We start from the raw sequence: 21,961 nt of genomic DNA on the forward strand, positions 1-21,961 counted from the left end.
CATTTTAAGTTCTTATTCACTATATAATGGGAAGGAAAAGCAGCAAGGCTGTTCACATAAACTCCAAAGGATTCACATGGCACACATGGCTGTTTACACTTTATTCATATAAAAAAGTTTGCTAAATTGTTTTTGGTAAAAGGGGCCAACATAATTCATCCCTCTATCAAGGCTCAGCCATCATTACGCATTAGAAGCTCTTATCTGCTATCCGTGATGTTTACTGAAGGTATTGGGTTTTGTTTTAGTATATTAATTATTCTAATACTGAAAGACCAGTAGATAAAAATGTTAATTTAAAAACAAATTGTGATTATTTTGTAAAAAAACAAGTCATTTCTGAACACTTTAAAGCAATTTTCTAGATGACATTGGCACCTTCTTTGCAGGTTCAGCTTTTCTATGTACTCTTTAGTGACAGTGTTTCTGGGTCACTAACTTGTTTTCTGTAGTTTTGGTGGAACACGAGTTACATGCTAATGATGTTCTTCTTTCAGGCTGTCCCTCTAATAGATCAAGGGATGAACACATGGAGCAACCACCAGAGACATCACTAGTCCCATGTGGGAAGGACAAGTATATTTCCAAGTGAGTTTTTCCTATTGACACCTTCCAGCTACATCTCTGCCCTCTATAAATCTGATATTCCTTGTTCTTTGTGTCCTTTCCTGACCCTGACATCCTCACGGGAATTACTAGCTTGATTGGCCTTCAAATGCCCTCTTCATATTTCTAATCCTATTGTAAGGTTCCTATACTTCCTTTACACTTAAACCAGTCTACTGTGAATAATGGGGAGTAAATGACCTACACAATACAGGAATTGTGTATCAAAGGAACTTTGCTAGCATGTTCGGCTCTAAGACAAAAACTTGTCTTTTTTTTTTTTCTTTTTTTTTTGTGGCGTGTATACTCCTATTGGATTAATGGAATTCACAAGTTAAAAATATAATGCATATTTTACAATCAAATACATTACTTTTTATTGCTTGTTTTTATCAGTTATCGTTTGAGACCAAATTTGTTTTCTTTGGGAAATTTGCAAAGCGAAAATGTTTTGTTTTCTTAGATTTTCTCTCCCTCTTCTTCTTTTCCCCCCTTTTTTTTTTAAAGCTGAGAAATATTATTCTAAAAAAGAAAATGCTGCCAGTTTGTTAAATTCCAGAGCTTCTGTTTCAAATGCCACTTTATGCATTGACATATCTCCTTAGAACCAATATGGTCACCTGCTGACCTGGCACCACCCACAAACAGTTGTTTTTTGTTTTTTTTTAAACATAGTTTATTTATTTTGAGGAAGAAAACACAAAAAAACAAAACAAAACAAAAAACAAAAAAAACAAAAAAAAAACAGCGGTACAATCTCAGCAATCGTCAGGTAGCAAAGTATAGAAAAATCGATATACAGTTCCGGTTTGCATCTTACATACGGAGGGATTCTGTATATTGCAATATACCATAAAAGCAGAGCAAAGGGACTTAACCACCATTACATCTGAGCATGTGACATTACTGGTTAGTTTAGTAAGTACCATACCTCTCTATTGCTGTAGAGGGCGCTTTGTAAAAGCGCTGTAAGATAGCATAGTCATGGGCATAGTAGTTACCTATAACGTTAGCAAAGGGGTATCTAGGGGTTGTACAAACAGTTTTACACTTCAATAAGACACGGGCGTTAAATCAAACACAATTTTAATTCAGCTAATTGCAGTATTGAGGATGTTTTTCCAGGTTTTTTTTTTTTTATTTATCTTAAGAACACAATTACTTTCCTAAACCCTGTCTCCTTCAATAACTAACTTTGACTGAGGGAACAGTGAGGGTCTAGCTGAGACTAAACTAACTAGCAATAAAGGAGGGGAGGACAGAGGAATATTCTTCACATTGGTACACAAGCTGCAGTGACCCAAAAACACCACTAGATGTCAGCATACTAAGGAACTATAATAATATGATGCCTGTGACTACAGTGCTTCCAGCATAATTTTTGTATAATGCCGACTGAATAAATACTTACGGAGCACAGATATGAGTGGGGAAAACGCCTCATTGTGGTCATTAAATTGGGCGTAGATGAGAAGTGACAGCATGGGGAAAGTTTCTACTACAATAATTTTTTTATTGAACTGATCATGGGCCATAACAAGGTAAAGAAGGTCTGCTTTAGTTGTTATAACTTCAGAACTAAAAATGTCCATAGACCAGAGGTGCTCAACCTTTTGAAGAGCAAGGGCTACTTAAAGAGGAAGTAAACCCTGATGGGTTTACTTCCTCTTTCATTCCCTGCAAAGGCAAAGCATAATGGACTACTATGCATCACATAGTAGCCCAGTATGTGTCACTTACCTGACACAGGAGCCAGTGATGTCACCGCTGTCCCCTGTAGTCCGGCGCATCAATCTTCTTGGTGGGGTCTCGCAGCTGCGGCGCTGTCATTCGGCGATGCCGTCACTCCAGCGCATATGCACGGGAGCCCACACGCGCGGCATCTTCGTCGTTGACGATGCCGCGCTCTGTGCGCCTGCGCGCCGCTGTCTACGGCGCATGCAGTGCCTGTCTTCGGGCAAATATCTCCTAAACCGTATATATTTCTTGAACCTACAGGTAAGCCTTAATCTAGGCTTACCTGTAGGTCAAAATGTGTTTCTAAGGGTTTACAACCACTTTAAAAAACTTTACAACCACTTTAAACTTTATATTTGCCCGAAGACGGGCACCGCTGTCTACGGCGCATGCGCCGTAGACAGCGGCACGCAGGCGCACTGAGCGCGGCATTTCCAACAACGGAGCTGCCGCGCGTGTCGGCTCCCGTGCACATGCGCGGGAGTGTCGTCATCGCGGCTCCGCCGAATGACAGCGGCGGAGCTGCGAGACCCCACCGAAAAGATGGATGCGCCGGACTACAGGGGACAGCGGTGACATCGCTGGCTTCTGTGTCAGGTAAGTGACACATAATGGGCTACTATGCGATGCATAGTAGTCCATTATGCTTTCCCTTTGCAGGGAATGAAAGAGGAAGTAAACCCATCAGGGTTTACTTCCTCTTTAAAGCACTAGTAAAAAAAAAAAGACACTGGGTACTTTAAGTCATAATATATAATAATGCTTTCATCTTCACTTGGTCTTCCTTCCAGGTTTGTGGGCTTTGGCAATGTGAATGGCATGCGGGCAGGAGTCACTGTTTACGGATGGCTCTAAAGGAACGGCACGGGTATGCTGTTCCTTCCTATCACATGTGCCAGTGACGTCACCAGCTGCATCTAAAGTAAATACCTCCTAAATGGAGCATGTTTAGGAAATATTTACTGTAGCTATAGATGAGCCTTATTGTAGGCTTACCAATAGGTATAAATCTTAGGGAGTTTTTTCTCTCACTTTAAGTTATTTGGTAACCGGGCATGGGCCATAATGAACTATGGGGTTTTACCGCCCCCCATAGGCGTGCACAGGGGGTGTGCCTAATCACTATGCGCATTGCCAATTCCCGCTACTTACTGGCCCCCCCCCCCCCTGTTTGCTTCCCTCCTCTCCTCTCACCCCGGATGTCTGCGGGGGATGTTTTTCAGGGTGGGGAGCAGGGAAAGGGGCTAGTAAATGAACACAGTAAACACACTTGCTCAATGTGTCCATTCATAGCTGAAGCATAGTAAATTGTGTTTATTATGCGTCAGTTTGTGAATGAACAGGAAGCCACTCGGCACAGAGAACTTTCCATTCATTCACCGGCTAGTGCAGCTGAGGCTGCAGAGAAAGGTGTGTGTGTTTGAGTTTTGGAGTGCACACCCTAATGTAATAGGCTGCGCACACCTATGCTGCCCCCCAAACAGCAAATGTAAATGAGCCCTTGCTGTTCTGAACCCCCTATAAGTCTGGTTTCACACTGATGCCTTGTGGTTTACCCGCACTGCGGTTGCAGCACAGTGAACCTGTGGCTTTCCTGCAGATTAGCTGCTCTTCACCATAGACTTCTATCTTGCAGTGGTGGTGCACTTGCTGCATTCAGGAGTTTTGGTGCGCTTTCAGAAAGCTCACCAAACCTGCACAATATAATAGTCTATGGCTCAGTGCAGCTAATCCACAGGAAAGCAGCACATGCATTGAGTTGCACCTGCAAGTCAGTGTTGACCACTTAAGGACCAGAAGGATTTACCCCCTCAATGACCAGGCCATTTCTTGCGACTTGCACAGAAATGCGACATTGTAACCAAATAACATTGATGTCCTTTTTTCCAACAAATAGAGCTTTCTTTTGTTGGTATTTTTATCACCTCAGTGATTTTTATTTTTTGCACTATAAATATAACCGACAATTTTGAAAATTAAAACCAATATTTTATTAATTTCTGCCATAATACATATCCCAAAAAAAATACATATTTTTGGTTAAAAAAAAAATATCACAATAAGGTTATATTGATTGGTTTGTGCAAAAGTTATCGCGTCTACAAAATGGGCATAGATTTATGAACTCTAAAAAATGTTTTATTGTTTTTACTGGTAATGGCGGCAATCTGTTTTTTTTTTTTTTTTTTTTTTTCCCGAGACATTGCGGGGGACAAATCTGACCCCAAGTAACACTTTTTTGGGGACCAGTGACATTACAGTGGTCAGTGCTAAAAAAAAAAAATGCAGTGATCAATGTATAAATGACACTGGCAGGGAGGGGGTTAAGACTAGGGGTGATCAAAGGGTTAACTGTGTTCCCTGGGTGTGTTCTGTGTGAGGGATGGGCTTACTGGGATAACACAGAGATCGCTGTTCCTGATCACTAGGAACAGCAGATCTCAGTGTTGACTCCTGTCAGAATGGGGTTCTGCCTTGTTTACATAGGCAGATCCCCGTTCTGCCTCTCTGGAGCGATCGTGGGTGGCTGGCGGACATTGAGTCTGAGAAATCATGTACAGATTTACTGACGTTCACCAAAGTTTTTTACATGTGGTATCAATCAAATGTACTCATTATTGTGATTTTATTAAAAATCCCAGACCTTTTTTCTAGTGGATAAAGTAAGGAATGCTTAAATTCCCTGTCTGGCCTCTTTTTGTAGTCTTTGTCCCTTTTTGTGAGGTTTTCTTCACTCTTTGGCTCAGTCATAGTGGTCACTGAGGCAGGAAATGATGCAACTCCTGCTACAAGGATCCAGCAATAGAAACATTGTTAAAATAGAAATATAGAGCTTCCACTTTTGACTTGTTTTAACACTTTTCACATTCCAAGGCTGTCATCCTTATCCTTTCTTTACTACTTAAGCCACCCATAGATGGTGCGATTTTTCTTTCCTGCAACCCCGTGTTGCAGGAAAGAATCTCTTGATTCCCCCATCAGCACTGACTGTGTTGATGGGGGAATCCCTCCTGCGGAGCTATTGTGTTCTCCCGGTGTGGAGTGCGGGAAGCTGGCCCTGCAAGAAGAAAATATACAGTGATTTATTGCTAGTGGCTACAGCCACAGGCAATAACCGCATGCAAAACCTGACATACTGGTTGAACCCAAGTGGATTGATCATTCAACTTGAGTACAATCAGCCTGCCCATACATGGTTTGAATCTTGGCCGATCCCTGCTGAACCGACAGAGATTCGTCTACGGCCAACTTTAGTCAGTAAACTTGAACAGACATGCATATTGGATGAAGGGTGGTTTAACCTATACATGGCTGTTATTAGGTCTGTGATCTATCAAATTGTGAAGAAAACATAAGAATAGCAGTCTTGGAAAATTCAACTTCAAAAACAAGTCAGCAATGGCCACTCCGATATTCCTGTCCTGGCATAAGGGTTAAAACCTCTGTCATTTTTAAGGGACTGCCTAGATGGGTTATTTCGAACATCAAAACTGCTTCTCTCCCCATACACATTATGGCTGGATTCGCGCATTTGTGCATTTTTAATGCTTTTTGCATTTTGCAAATTTTCACTACAGTCCATTTTACCTGATTTCTAAAGAAACCTGTTCTGTAGTACAAACCTGCAAAATGCAAAAAGCACTAAAAATACATAGGTGTGAATCCAGCCTTACTGTTGTCTGTATCAAGGTGGGGAGATTTGTCTCTGTGACCTTGGTCACCAGGACAGGAAGTGAGGGCAATCTTCACAGTGGGCACTCTAACAGCAAAAAAAAAAAAAGACCGGGTTCCTAATCCTTTGCCATTCTATCCAAAACTAAAAAAAGATGTGTTCATGTCTGTCACAGTATTTTAGCATTTAGCAAACATTAGCAGCAGCACTGGGAACCTATAGGAACCTATAGCTCAGGGATAAGCAATTGGCAGACCTCCAGCTGTTGCAAAACTACAAGTCCCATCATGCCTCTACCTCTGGGTGTCATGCTTGTGGCTGTCAGAGTCTCGTTATGCCTCGTGGGACTTGTAGTTCTGCAACAGCGTGAGGTCCGCTAATTGCATATCCCTGACTCAGTTCTTTGCATCTCACACATTCTACTGACCTACATAATCCAGCTAGCACTTGACTACCTATCATGTATGCCTATCACACCAGACTCGGTCTGTTCTCAACAGAGAAAAACAATGAAAAGGAATTCATCTATAGAAGAAGATGTGATAAGCATGTATGTAAATGTAACACATTGAAACCTCTTGTTTTTGTTATGCCTACAGGCAGAGGAACAGCTTGGAATCTTTGTAATCCTCACTCCAATGAGAATATAAACTTGACAGGCTGATCTCAGAAATGATTGTCGGTGTCAGGGGAGTTATAGGGAACTCTGCTCAGTCTTGTTTTTTTTTTTCAGGCATGAGCTACTGGCGCACTTGAAGAATTATAATCTTTATTATGAAGGACAGAACCTACAACTGAGGCATCGGGAGGTAAAGTAATAGGATCTCATTTTTATTGTCGATCTTTAAACCTTTTTATTAGCCATTGCCAATTATAAAGTGCTGATGTGTTAAACAACACTATATTTGTGTAAATTAACACAACATGATCTATGAACTAGTAGACGGTTCAGGAACAATACTGTCAGGGTCTGGATTTGACCCTGCATCCTTGGCGGTGCCTGGCTGTGGCTCTTCTGGCTGAGCCACCCGAGATGCTGGACAGCTCCCTGTCTGATTTCTTTGGACAACCTTGCCTCTTGTCTTGTTTCACTTGCCCCTTTTTCTCCTCCCATAAGCTTTTGTCTCTGCACTTCCACTTTACCAGATTATTGTGCTCTCTCCAGCCAATATCCTTGCCTCTTTTGCGTATCTGTAGCTGTCGTTATCTCTACTACTATCCCTTACTGACCTTGGCTTTTTCCTCGCCTATGCTTCTGCTTGATCCCAACCTGCAACCACTTCTTACCAACTTTTGGCTTATTTACCGAGTATGCTTCTGCTTGATCCTTACCTACTATAACTGCTGCTGGACCCCACCTTGCACACCTCCCTGTTGGCGCAATCCTGAGGATCGTGACCTGGTACTAAGTCTCAGCACAAACCATCTCCACCATTAGTAGATCTGTTAAATAAGAGTGTCAGGAGAATTAGTAGACCAGACTGTGTGGACTGCACAGAGATAACCAAAAAAATGCATGTAAAGTGAATAGTAATGATATTTATTAAGATAGGTGATAAAATAAGAAAATACAAACAGTGCACAACAAACCCAACAAATCCACCAGCAACAACAGTATATACAGCAAGGGGCATTACCAGAATCGCGAATGTCAGCCAGGCCAGGGTCATACACAGCAGATCAGCATAAGGACAAGGGATGTTCCAGAAACTTAAACGTTAGCCAGGCCAAGGTCAAACACAGGGAGATCAGTAGTAAAGGGACACAGGGAGCCAAAAGGAGAGGGAGGGGATGGATCGAGCTGAAGGGTAAAGGTAAGGGTACAGGAACACAGGAGGGACTGGGTCAGGATAAGCTCAGGAACAAGGTCAGATGCAGGATCGGGTAACATGTAGCAAGGTCAGGGCCCAAGGAGAGAGATACCAAGGCCAGCAAGTGAGTGCTTGCCGGGTATTTATGAGACTGCCAGTAATTGACCTCATGTAACACCTGAGTACAGGAGGTGCTGTCTGCGCCACACTGCCGGGATACACCCACTGGTGGACATTGATACTACAGCCCCATGGATCCAACAGTGCCACCAGCAGGTGAGTCCTCTTTATTACAGGTCGTAGGTGTTGGAAGACACCCACTGGTGGACACTGGTACTGCGATCCAAGAGACTGAAAGCGTCACCAACGGGTATACCCTTTCATGACAACCAGTTAGTGCTTAGATCCCGCACCTTGGGTGACCTGCTTGTGTACTGGCTTCCGAGCCTGACCTCTGACTGTGATGAATGCATTTGCTAATTAATACTCAGACATTGATGGCTGGGTAAAACTGCCAACATAATGCATCCCTAGTATATAAAGCAATACAAACAGGGCATGTGTGCCAGAACTAACTCTGGAGTGATCAGTTGTGGTGTGTACGGATTACACACTTTTTTTTTTTTTTTTTTTTTTTATTGGAAGTAATCTGATGGAAAATCAGATAGCAGATGTTAAGTCTGGGCATACTTTAACCTCTTCATGCCAGCCGTATGCATATATGCAGCCTCTCGTCGTGTGGGTGTTAACGGCAATCGGCTGCATACATTCGGCCCTGTGTAAACCACTTGCCATGCTGAGCGCTCTCACCGCACACTCCCAGCATAGTAGCTGGCGGGGGGTCGATAAACTCCTGATCATACTTGCGATCGCGAGCTTTCCGATCATGTGACTGCTGTGATAACCAATCACAGTGGTCACATGACCTGAATTTCCACCTCGCTTTTAGAACTCTTAAAGGGCCAGGAGGCCGATGGCATGGAAAGGTTAAAAAATTGGTACAGTCTCAAAAATAGTATAAGTTACAAATTCCTGGAAGAATTGAGACATGATCCTAACCAAAAGGTTAACAACCGTTGGATTAAAAAAAAACTCTACTATTGCCTGATTTCTTATTTCTTTAGGAAAAATAAAACCAGCTTTCATTCTCAAAACGACCAACTGGATCAATGTAAACCCGTACCAATATTTTTAAATCAAAACTGTTGTCCAAAGTAATGATTGCCAACCTTTCGGACATCATGGACCACTAAACCCACAATTTTAAATCCTGCAGATCACTTACATGGGTTCTACATGTGCGCCCAGTAGGTGACTGGGGAGGAACCTAATTAGTCTGGGGTCTGGAGCAGCCCTGTTCTTGTCCTGCTGGAGATGTCTCCAGCCTTGGGGCAGTTTTGCTGAAGTCTGATTGTTCATCTAGGCCCCAGCTATAGCAGAACTGGGGGGCTATTTCTAATTACTCCTGGAGCTAACGACTTGGTTTCAAGGACCCACAGAAGATGTGCCTGGTGGGAGCTGGGAGTTGTGCAGCTGCCATGGGAAATTATGATTACTCCAAGCTCAAGAATCCAGTGACTGTGCTGTTCTACTTTGGGGGCCAGTAATAGATCTTTCTCCTGAGACTACTCCTACAGGGTCTCTGCTCTGGCTTTCCCCTCTGTTACTGGTTTAAAGTATGCTCATAGAAATAGTGAAATATGTCCTCCTAGTGAAGTAATCATTTCTGGAGTATCTCATACCACCCCAACCTGTCTCCAGTTACAAGATCTAAAAGCAATACGTGGTAAAAAGACAGCCCCCAGTTTAATGGAGCCAGAGTGAATGGACTGTTGGCCTATGAGAATGGTGGCTTCTGAACTGTTTTGGGAAAGAACCAGTTGAATAAGCGGCTAATGTGGTGCTACACATGTGAAATATTTCTATCTAATATAAAGATTGTCTGCCTCCTCTTCACAGGAAGAAGAAGAGCTGATTGTAGAAGGACTGCTGAATATTTTCTGGGGTTTAAGACGGCCTATCAGACTTCAGATGCAAGATGACAATGAAAGAATACGCCCACCTCCATCCTCTACGTCCTGGCATTCTGGATGTAATCTTCTCACTCAAGGGTAAGGCTTTAGAGGTGCTCCTATCTCTCATACAACATCCCTCATATTATTTCTCTGGGCGTACATTATGTACTCTGCCAAATTCTTTGAACAAGCCAATGTCTGTTTAAATGCAATCGCCAAGATCTCTCTGATAGCAGATTCAATTACACTGTCGCCCTCTTGGCCATATAGGGTACACTGTTGTCAGATATGGTAAAAAAAAAAAGAAAAAAAAAGAGCAGGTTAAAACCGCTGTAAGGTTGTTGTTGTTTTTTTTTTTTTTTGACATCTGTGTTCCATTGGGGAGGTCTCCTTCACTTCCTGTCCCAAAGCTAAAACAGGAAGCGCGTAGAAATCCTCCAAAGTGAGGGAACCCCTGGTTGTCGCCAGCATTAGTGTCCCCATTGGAATATATCTCCTCAGTTACTGTCTAGAGACAACCCAAAATGTGTGTTTTTTTGTACATTTCCTTTCAAAACAACAATAAACAGGACAGATTGAGAGTGTGAATTTCCACACCGGGGACACAGGCACATTGGGGTGAACTTGCACTGCCCCCCCCCCGCCCGTCATGCTAACCTGGAGTCTGGCGATCCCCTGCATTTGTATACAGTGGGGAGCTGCGCTAAATATACGCTAAATATATATAAAAAGGTTGTTCAGTGACAACAAAAACCCAAAAGAAAAAAGTGAATACAACACTTTCACTCTCAGGAGTGAAAATAATGTAATAAAGTGTATAAGAAAATCAATTCTTCATATAAATAAATAATCCAAAAACATTAATTAAATAGAAAAAATTAAAAATAATCATAAAAACATCAATCACAATTAATGAATATGTGAAAGAAACACCACAAAATGTGCTACCACAATATTATCATAAATAAATGAGTGAATAAATTCAAGTGGATAATAATACATAAAAAAAAAAAAATTAACTCATCAAGTGTATAAATACAAATAAAAAGAGAGAAAATTTCATGAATAAATTTCATTCAATGTGTATATAACCAGAAAAGCAGTCCATACAAGTCCCATAGAAAGTGAATCAGTTGGTCCAATGTGCAATGAAAAATAACACCAAAATCGTGTAACCAGGATTCCGCTGAAGCACCTCCACCAATGGGTAATAAGAGCCGCTTAACACTGAGATCTTATATTCTGGTAAGTGAGATCAAAAGCGTGTTAGAGGATGGTCTAGATAGACAGTCCTGGGAACTACACTGAGCCACTCTCTCCAGACACTCCAAGCGGTTGAAACGTTAATGCCCCAACGTATATAGGAAACAAGGGAACATACGCATAGTATAAAACCCTTTTATTAAACTAATAAGTAAAAAGCAAGTAAACTCACATAGCGTAAAATCCAACGATATACAAAATCGAGCGGGCCGGCTCTCGGCTACCGACCCGCACTTCCGGGTCTACGTAGAACGCGCTGACGTCAGCACGCCGCCCTGACGCACCGCTTAAATAACAAACAATACAACCACGCCTTGATCTGAGTTCCATAGGTGCGCAAATCCACCATATTGCTTATGGGAAAACAAAAGGGAAAACAGACCAACCCAATAGTTAGTCAAAAAAAGGAAGAAGAAAAAGCCACAATATCATAGAACCAACTAGACATTGTGGTAATAATACGGTATGGCTGGATTTATTAATTCATAAAAAAACTAATTGTTAAATGGAAAATATGAATTAACCAAAAATAAAAAATAGAAATAAAAATAAAAAGGAGGGCCCAATAAAAGGTCCTACCATCAAAGACTTTGGGACACACAGCCCCCATTTGTTAAAAATATCAAATCCAACAAACTAACCCATGGAACCCAGATCAAGTTCACAAACTGTAACAAAATAAAATACATAGAATTCATGCATTATCAATAAAGGCATTCACATCTACCTCTACGTTTAAGCCAAAGGGGGTGTAGCATTTCAAGGTATGTATCCAAGTCATCTCAAGTTTCGAAATGCTTCTAACAAGATGAGTACCCCTCCAATTAGGTTTAAATTTGTCGATCCCCAAAAAAATCGTATTAGCGGGGTCTCTATTATGTGCCACAAGATAGTGTTTAGATACTGAATGTTTGGTAAAACCCCTACGTATGTTTCCTATATGTTCGTTAAGCCGCACATGTAGGGGGCGTTTTTAGTCCGGCCCACATACTGGAGGCCACATGGACACTCCAGTAAGTACACCACCGCTTCCGTGGAACAGGCAATCAAGGGCTTAATATTGTAGACCTTAGTGGACCTGAAGGTCGTACTCCTCCTAGTCCTACATCTATTAATGCTGCAAGCAGGGCATTTTCTACATTGATAATAACCTGTAAGGTCTGAAAAAAAAGGTCTATTTACCGGAGGGTCTAGAGTGTTAGGAGCCACTCTCTCTCTCAATGTTGGCACTCCTCTGTAAACCACCTGTGCTCTATCTGGCAAGATGGTTTTGAGTATAGGATAATTTTTTAGTATATGCCAGTGTTTGTTGAATATATACTTAACCCTGGAATATTGGCAAGAATAGTTGGTAACAAATGGATGGCGAAATGAATCATTTCTGTGGCTGTCCCCTTGCTCCTTCAGTAAATCTGTTCTATCCAGGCGGCCAACCTGATCGACTGTAAGGGCCAAGGATTCGGGAGTATATCCCTTATCAATAAATCTTTGGGTCAAGACCTGAGCCTGCTCCAAAAAGACTTCCTGTTCCGTGCAATTGCGCCTAAGCCTCAAGAACTGGCTCTTGGGTACGGACCTCAACCAAGCCGGGTGGTGACAACTAGAAGTCGGAATAAAAGAATTCCTGTCAGTGGCTTTAAAAAAAGTTGACGTAACAAAACGCCCTCCACTGACAGAAATATTAATGTCGAGAAAGCTTATTTTTTCAGCAATAACCTCATAAGTAAGATGTATTCCCCTATTATTTTGATTGAGTTCTTCCATAAAGGAAGACAGATCTGACTCGTCTCCATCCCAAAGGAGGAGGATGTCATCTATGTAGTGGGTCCACAAGACCACCTGTGGTCTATATTGGGCATAGATGACATCCTCCTCCCACTTGGCCATAAAAAGATTTGCCAAGCTGGGGGCATATTTAGCCCCTATAGCCACACCCCTGCACTGACTGCTCGTATTTCAACTTTCTCTCCTCTTTGCCCACGTTGATGGGACTCTGATCTTCAGGACTCGGGTTCTGATTGGTTAACCAATTAAAATGCTCCTAAATATACCTCCTGACGTGGTACGTTTTGGAGATTAAGCTGCGGGGGATTTCTAAGCCCCAGAGGGTAAGGCGACAGCCCAATGTGTCAGTGCTGGTCATGCTCCAGGTCAGCGGGACTGGGGGGGGGGGGGGCTGGGGGTTCGTTCTGTGTAAGTTCACCTTACAGATTTTTCTGTAAAGGTGAACTTACCCTTTAAAGTGTATCTAAACCAGAAAAGCAAACATTTTAAATTGCAGCTATCCTTCCTTAGATGAGGTGGCTACATTAGTCTTTTTTTATTTTCATCTGGTAATCCAGCAAAAAACATGCATCCTGTACCTTTGTGTCTGCACTTATTTCTCCACTCTATCTATAGAAGGAGTCATGGTGTCACGCAGGCTAAATCTCACACATGTCCTTTATTCATCTGTATTACGTGGTACCCGATGGGAGTAGTGTTTTACTCAAGATATGTTTGTGCTTACTTTTTAGCTTGCAGGAAGTGAAAAGCACACTGCATCTCCAGCAGGATCAACACGTATTTCTGAACTTGCTGAAAATGTTCTTATCCTGGAGAATTAAAAGGAATGCAGTGCAGCCACTACATCTAAGCTCAGAGGAGCTGAATAAAAAAAAATATATATATATATATATATATATATATATATATATATATATATATATATATATATATAAAATATATTTTACATTTACACACACACATTTTTTTGCAGGGGTTTAAATACTCTTTAAAGTCAAACTGAATTTATTTTGCAGATTAAATCAGTGCGTCAAAGTTGTGCAAAATGTTACCGATTCTTTTCAGTAGTCATATCTTGAGTTTAAAAAAAAAAGCCTCCTGGCAGAATGCTGCTAATGAAGCTTGCGTTCTGGGTCAGATCTAGAGCAAAGTCCATGTCTTCCTGTGAAAAAATATATATGTGTGTGTGTGTGTGTGTGTGTATATACAGGCATACCCCACTTTTAAGTACACAATGGGGTTTATTTACTAAAGCTGGAAAGTGCAAAATCAGGCTCACTTCTGCATAGAAACCAATGAGCTTCCAGGTTTTATAACCAAAGCTTAATTGAACAAGCTGGGGTTAGAAGCTCATTGGTTTCTATGCAGAAGTGAGCCTGATTTATATTATAATATGGACCAAAGCGCCACCTCATGTATGTATTAATATCCTGCATAAAAATAAAAATTGCCACATGATTTGAGCAGCTGCAGTATGAAATTGGTGTAAACAATTGATAGTGAAAAATAAATATACAGCACTAAATGCAATATATTGCTATATACCTATACCGTGATCTTGACAACTTCCGCCCATACCCAGAAATCGAGCTCTTCACTGCATGAACTGATCAGGCAGATTTCACGGATGATATTTTTACCTGCTGTTCACTCCGGGTGCCAGGATATCCGGCACTCATACATGTGAGTTGACTATACTGTTGTCACAGCCCTGTATGAGTTTTTCATCATTGTTCCACAAGCACCAGCACTTTTCACTGGGGACTGTTTTATTGTTTTCAGTATTTTACATTTATATTTCTGTATATAGCAATATATTGCATATAGCATTTAGTGCGGTATATTTATTTTTCATGTCTTCCTGCTGATTAGAAAGACCAGTGCCTCCACTCAGAGCAAGGGTCCTTCTTGACAGCATGCCAGCAGGGGACCGGCCCCTCGACTCAGGCTGTGTCTGCTTTCTAAAATACAAGATATATGCTGTTTTTATTGTGTTCTTCTGCAACCATCCACACACACGGAAGACTTTCAGTTCTCATGCAAATGAGTGGCTCTTCTCGCTCTTTACACCACAGCCAATAGGTCTGAACTAAGGAAAAGTCATGCTGTGCAAGCTTTGAATGCTTTATGTGTCAGCTGTCAGCCACCATGAAGCATTGGATGGGGTGCACAAAGACCCATACATCCTTCTTTAGTAGAAAGCACTATTATGCAACTTCAAATCCGGACTTTTTTTGTTGTTTTTTTTTTTTTAGTAATCTTGGATATATTAGAGGGTTAAAACCTATATATATATATATATATATATTTTTTTTTGGTTTAGCGCAGATATTTGTTCACCTATTATATATTTTTATTTATTTTTATTGGGTACTGGGACGAATAACTCATCGTGCACAAATTATACTCTAGAACACCATACTCCAAATTACTAGAAAGAAAATTCTACTCCAAATTACTTGATAGAAAATGGAATGCGTTTTTATCTCATACATAATTAAAACTCATTTCTTTTTTCCAACTCTGCATTGATCAATATACCAAAGTACAGAGGGTATACATAAAAGGAGGAAAATGGAAAGTGACACAGAATCGTACAAATACTCTCTGATGAAAGCATTGAGAATTAAGATCATTTAAAATGGCATCTAATATGTAAGCAGGGCTCTGTTTTTCATAATTTATATTTATTTTACGAAAGATTAATAATTCTCAAGGGTGTTTGGTTACTGCAAATGACCTGCTCTGCCATTTTTATATGAAAGGAAATGTTCGTTCTTTGCAGTTTATTGCTATATAATGCTTTTCCATGCGATCAAAGAACCACTTGATTATCATAATGGGTCTATCTAGCTATTGCACAGCATGGTATCGTGGTACATTGTGCCATGATACAATGGTATCATAAAGTTGAAAAGCCATCATTAATTGTAATTATCTTATCATAATAAATAAACCATCTGAATGGAATAGGTCTGTATTGTTCAAAGAAATTAATTAGATTCCACTAAAAATAAAAGGGAGAATCTATTTGGTTGCTATGGCCAATGCAGACCCTCTTCCCCCTTGATACATGAAGATCATGGTATAGAAAATGCCCCTTTCCTTGTGGTTTTATCTGATCGAAGCAGCTGAACGGTTACTGTTCTGGGCTGTGGAAGGGGTGGGAGGCTGGATTCATAAGGCTTTTTTTTTTTTGTTTTTTTTTGGCAGTATCCTATGACTTCTAGATTCCAGGCTCTGCTTCCAAACACAACAAAGAGGAACACTGAGCTTCAGGACATGTGAAAATCATCTGTGCAAATATTTTATGGCTGCAAAATCTTTCCATGATTAGTTTAAGCTGTCCAAAATACAGAGCTTAACAACAGATAACGACCCCTATTGATGTTTATGCCTGCTGTTAATTTAGTGTGCGCTATTTGTAGGCGAGAGGTCACTTTGTGAAAATAGAAAACAACTGCTGACTTGGGTTTTAAAAGTTCCATCATGGTTATCTTTGGTTTATTGTTTTAGCATTTTTAAATTGTAATGAGCAGGGCCCTCTGATTCCTTTCGTAAGTGTAAGTGTGATGTCTGCCTTTGTTTTGTTAAGCACTGCGCAAACTGTTGGCGCTATATAAATCCTGTATAATAATAATTTTGCCCCTGAAAGGTGCCAAATGTGACACCGGAGTGGTGAGGGGAACCCGGACAGCGGACGTTAAATTTTTGGGTGGAACTCCACTTTTAAGAAGTAAACTTCCTCTGCTGACATGTACCTATAGGTAAGCCTATAATAAGGCTTACCTATAGGTAGTGAAAATATCTCCTAAACCTGTACAGCAGGGGTCTTCAAACTACGGCTCTCCAGTTGTTCAGGAACTACAATTCCCATCATGCCTAGTCATGTCTGTGAATGTCAGAGGTTTACAATGCCTCATGGGATGTGTAGTTCCGCAACAGCTGGGGGGCCGTAGTTTGAAGATCCCTGCTGTACAGTTTAGGATATATTTACATTGCATGCAGCCAGTGACCTCACTGGTACATGCGCTCTGAAGGAACAGCCCACGGTTGGCGTTCCTTCTGAGCCCGTGCTGTGAATGTCGGCTCCCACGCGCTAGCAACATCATTGCGGCTCCGCCCAATCACATCGCTGCAGCCCAGGAACCCGGAAGAAACTCCAGGGAAAAAATGTCAGCGGTGTGCGGGGACCGCTGCAACAGCTTCATTCTAAGGTAAGTATTTAATTATGAGCTAGTATGCGATGCATACTAGCAAATTATGCCTTTTGTCTTGCAGGGTTTTTTTTAATAACCTCTTTAAAGAGGAACTGCAGTCTGCTCACATAATTTGTAATAAAAACATCTTTGCCATTCTGAAGCTTCCCTCCAACCACTTTGCATATTATTTTACATATACTGTGATTCTGTACTTGTCGAATATGCTGCAGAAATCTCCCTCCACGAAGTCTGGCTGCAGCCATTTTAACTGTGGGCAGCTGAAGCTGCTGCCTGTTCACTTCCTGGATACACACAGGCACACCTCCAGCTCTGCAGCTCATTATTAGCCCTCTTATGACTCGCTCCCCCCCACCCCCACCTTCCTGGCAAACTCCCACCAGAGTGAGAGAGAGCTGTGCATGATGTTATAAGCCCAGGCTTTTTAGCAGACAAGAAATGGGAAGTGGGCCGTATAAGTTATTTTCTGGCAGGAAAAAGTTTTACTATTCAAAGTTAAAACAACAAGGTCAGAAGATTTAATAGATGGAAAGTTGAAAAAATGACTGAAGTTCTGCTTTAAGTTATGCAAGCTTTTGGGATAACTTTAATCTCTATGCATTTCAGCCTGAAGAAGGGATTTCAGCTATCCCAAAAGCTTGCATCTTTAATAACTTAAAGCGGTATTAAACCCAAAACTAAAGATGCAATATATTGTAGTTTATCAACCCTTAGATGTGGGTCCTGTATTGGTTTTCCTTTTTTAGGCTTCTTCCCTTCTGTTTTCACCTGGTGATCTGGCCAGTAACACACCTTCTGTATTAGAGTGTCTACACTCTGGATGTATGAGCACAGAAGGCACCTTTTTAGATAGCATCATTGTTAGTGGGGGGGGGGGGGAGTGTGTTAAATGTACTAGCCGATTAAGATATACTAACAAATTAAAGCCAAACTCAAGCTCACACTGCATTTACACAAGCCTTTACAGCAACAGTTTTTTTTCCTTTTGGGATAAAGATTTTACATGTATAAATCAAAATTGATCATTGTAAGCACCCCTGCCAATGGTAAATGGTTTGTTTCATTGCTCTAAGCTGATACATTCTGCAGGAGAGCTTGTTTTGTTGAAAAAACAGACTTACTAACCAGATCGCAATAAAAGAAAGTAAGTCTTAAAAAAGAAAAGGAATCTGGTCATCACATCTAAGAATTGGTAAGCTGCAATATAATGTTTGCTTTTGGGTTTAATACTGCTTGAAGTCATTCAATAGAGTTTTGTACAAGAGCTTTACTGAAAGAAATGCAAAAGTGGACACACTTTTACATTTTTTTATTTTTTAGTAATTTTCATAGGACTTTTACATTTCACACATTGGTAGAATATAGTAACTTTTCTTTTTCTTAGCAGGTAAAAAATGGATTCCAAGCAGAAGCAATGTGCCGTCATTGAAATTTTGATGAAAGAAGGGTGCAGGCTGTCCTCCCTCCACAGAAAGCTACAGAATATTTTTGGAGAGGACACCATTGATGAGTCACCAATGACCAGACCTTGCTCTGGTCAATGGTGTCCTCTCTATAAATATTCTGTAGCTTTCTGCGGATTGCTGACAGCCTTCTCCCCTCCTTCATCAAGAACTCAACGATGGCATGTTGCTTCTGCTTGGAATCCAATATTTATCTGCAATGAAAAGCAAGAGATTCTGTAACGGAATAGTTACTCTACCAACATGTGAAATCTGTATGACCCATGTAATTGATAAAAAAGGTATGCCCACGTTTGCATTACTGTTGGGAGTATATATATATATAATATATATTGCATTTAGCACAACTAAGGCCCCATGTACACGGAACGCTGCTAAACATACGTTCAGAGGCAGTTGGATGCTTTTTTCAACTGCCCCTGAACTCATTCAATATACAGTGGTGTGAAAAAGTGTTTGCCCCCTTCCTCATTTCCTGTTCCTTTGCATGTTTGTCACACTTAAGTGTTTCGGAACATCAAACCAATTTAAACAATAGTCAAGGACAACACAAGTAAACACAAAATGCAATTCGTAAATGAAGGTGTTTATTATTAAAGGTGAAAAAAAATCCAAACCATCATGGCCCTGTGTGAAAAAGTGATTGCCCCCCTTGTTAAAACATACTATAACTGTGGTTGTCCACACCTGAGTTCAATTTCTCTAGCCACACCCAGGCCTGATTATTGCCACACCTGTTCACAATCAAGGCATCACTTAAATAGGAGCTGCTTGACACAGTAAGGTCCACCAGAAGATCCTTAAAAGCTACACATCATGCCGAGACCCAAAGAAATTCAGGAACAATTGAGAAAGAAAGTAATTGAGATCTATCAGTCTGGAAAGGGTTATAAAGCCATTTCCAAAGCTTTGGGAATCCAGCAAACCACAGTGAGAGCCATTATCCACAAATGGCGAAGACATGGAACAGTGGTAAACCTTCCCAGGAGTGGCCGGCCGCCCAAAATTACCCCAAGAGCGCAGCGACGACCATCCAAGAGGTCACAAAAGACCCCACGACAACGTCCAAGGAACTGCAGGCCTCACTTGCCTCAGTTAAGGTCAGCGTTCATGCCTCCACCATCAGGAAAAGACTGGGCAAAAATGGCCTGCATGGCAGAGTTCCAAGGAGAAAACCACTGCTGAGCAAAAAGAACATCAAAGCTCGTCTCAATTTCTCCACAACACATCTTGATGATCCCCAAGACTTTTGGGACAACATTCTGTGGACCGATGAGACAAAAGTGGAACTCTTTGAAAGGTGTGTGTCCAAGTATATCTGGCGTAGAAGGAACACTGCATTTCATAAAAAGAACATTATACCAACAGTAAAATATGGTGGTGGTAGTGTGATGGTCTGGGGCTGTTTTGCTGCTTCAGGACCTGGAAGACTTGCCGTGATAAAAGGAACTATGAATTCTGCTGTCTACCAAGAGATCCTGAAGGAGAATGTCCGACCATCTGTTCGTGTACTCAAGCTGAAACTAACTTGGGTTCTGCAGCAGGACAATGATCCTAAACACACCAGCAAGTCCACCATCGAATGGCTGAAGAAAAACAAAATGAAGACTTTGGAGTGGCCTAGCCAAAGTCCTGACCTGAATCCTATTGAGATGTTGTGGTATGACCTTAAAAAGGCCGTTCATGCTCGAAAACCCTCTAATGTAACTGAATTAGGACAATTCTGCAAAGATGAGTGGGCCAAAATTCCTCCAGGACGCTGTAAAAGCCTCATTGCACGTTATCGCAAACGCTTGGTTGCAGTTGTTGCTGCTAAGGGTGGCCCAACCAGTTATTAGGTTTAGGAGGCAATCACTTTTATATATATATTATATATATTATATTATATATATATATATATATATATATATATATATATATATATATATATATATATATATATATATATATATATATATATATATATATATATATATATATATATATATATATATATATATATATATATATATATATATATATATATATATATATATATATATATATATAATATATATATAATATATATATATATATATATATATATATATATATATATATATATATATATATATATATATATATATATATATATATATATATCTTTTTATTTATTTATTATTTTATGCTTCTTAATGCAAAACGCCGCTAAACACGGCATGTTAACACGGCAAAACTGAAATTTTAAATGTGGGTTACTATCTGCCAAGTTAAATTGTTCAGGAGAGGTTGTAAAAACTTACCGTGTACATGGAGCCGAAAGGCTCCTGTATGACAGTTTTAACAAATACCAAATTCAGTTACTATGCGATGCACCAGACTCATTGAATAAACAGAAAACTTTCTTTACCTTCCCTGAATCGGCAAAATCCATGGTCTTCAATGATCTCCTTCCCAGGCACTGCAGCTCAAAGTGGGAGTTTTCAGTAACGGTGACAGTGCTGCCAATCCAGAAAGCAGTGGCTAGAACTAGGTGTGAGCAGATGCTGATTGACAAGTTCCAGGCTTGTGAAACAGCCATGACAATGCTGAGAGCCACGCTCCCCCCCAACAGTTTTTCATCCTACTGTAGTAAAAGGAGGCACAGACTACATGAGTATATGAATTCTGCTGTGAGATTAGCAGTGCAGCATCGTTGCCACTCCATCACAGGATGCTGCATTAGGTGGATTTTACTGGCAGGATCAACGGGTATTGTGGGATGTTGCAGGGGGACTAAGGAAAGTTGCAAGTGCAGTGACCTTATAATTAGGTGACACAACACATATTTTAATAGGAAAGCATAGTTTTACTTTAAGAATGAATACTTCAAATTTTGTACAGTCATAGTTGTTACTTTTTAAACAAACCCAGAATGGAAGGATATAACATTTTTGTATCCCGACTGTCAGAGGATGAAGAGATAATTGCATATTGTACATATGGGGGGTTATTTACAAAAAGGCAAATCCACTTTGAAAGTGCACTTGGAAGTGCAATCGCTCTAAATCTAAGGGGTAGATCTGAAATAAGCGGAAGCTCTGCTGATTTCTATCATCCAATCATGTGCAAGCTAAAATGCTGTTTTTTATTTTCCTTGCATGTCCCCCTCAGATCTACATTGACTTTACTTCCAAGTGCACTTTCAGTGCAAAGTGGATTTTCCTTTAGTAAATAACCCCCCTGGCATTATTGACCAAAATATGTATACATGGAAAGCATAGCTGGATGGTTTTTGATTGTTAAATGTGTTCTATTCCAGTAAAGCAGCTAAACCCACCATCATCCCTGATATCCAGGTGACAGAAGCTGAAGACACCTTTTCTCCTGGTAAGTGAGCAGCGTGTTTGTTGTGTATTTTTGCTCTTAA

The 21,961-nt window shown here is 40.6% G+C and overlaps 1 protein-coding gene across 1 annotated transcript in view; it reads left to right on the top strand.

The window, feature by feature from the left end:
* The window catches only part of RASSF2 (Ras association domain family member 2), an 84,480-nt gene that overhangs the window by 21,915 nt on the left and 40,604 nt on the right, over nucleotides 1-21,961 (top strand). Inside the window, exons 2-5 of the mRNA XM_077469485.1 lie at nucleotides 498-588; nucleotides 6,750-6,825; nucleotides 9,787-9,938; nucleotides 21,854-21,921. Of these exons, the coding sequence (XP_077325611.1) occupies nucleotides 530-588; nucleotides 6,750-6,825; nucleotides 9,787-9,938; nucleotides 21,854-21,921 (355 nt within the window). The 5' untranslated portion in view covers nucleotides 498-529. The remainder of the gene's footprint in view (nucleotides 1-497; nucleotides 589-6,749; nucleotides 6,826-9,786; nucleotides 9,939-21,853; nucleotides 21,922-21,961) is intronic.

This window comes from Lithobates pipiens, unplaced genomic scaffold (genome assembly GCF_037356315.1).
Source record: "Lithobates pipiens isolate NorthernLeopardFrog02 unplaced genomic scaffold, aLitPip1_a1.2 Scaffold_8, whole genome shotgun sequence".
NCBI classification, from domain to species: Eukaryota; Metazoa; Chordata; class Amphibia; order Anura; family Ranidae; genus Lithobates; species Lithobates pipiens.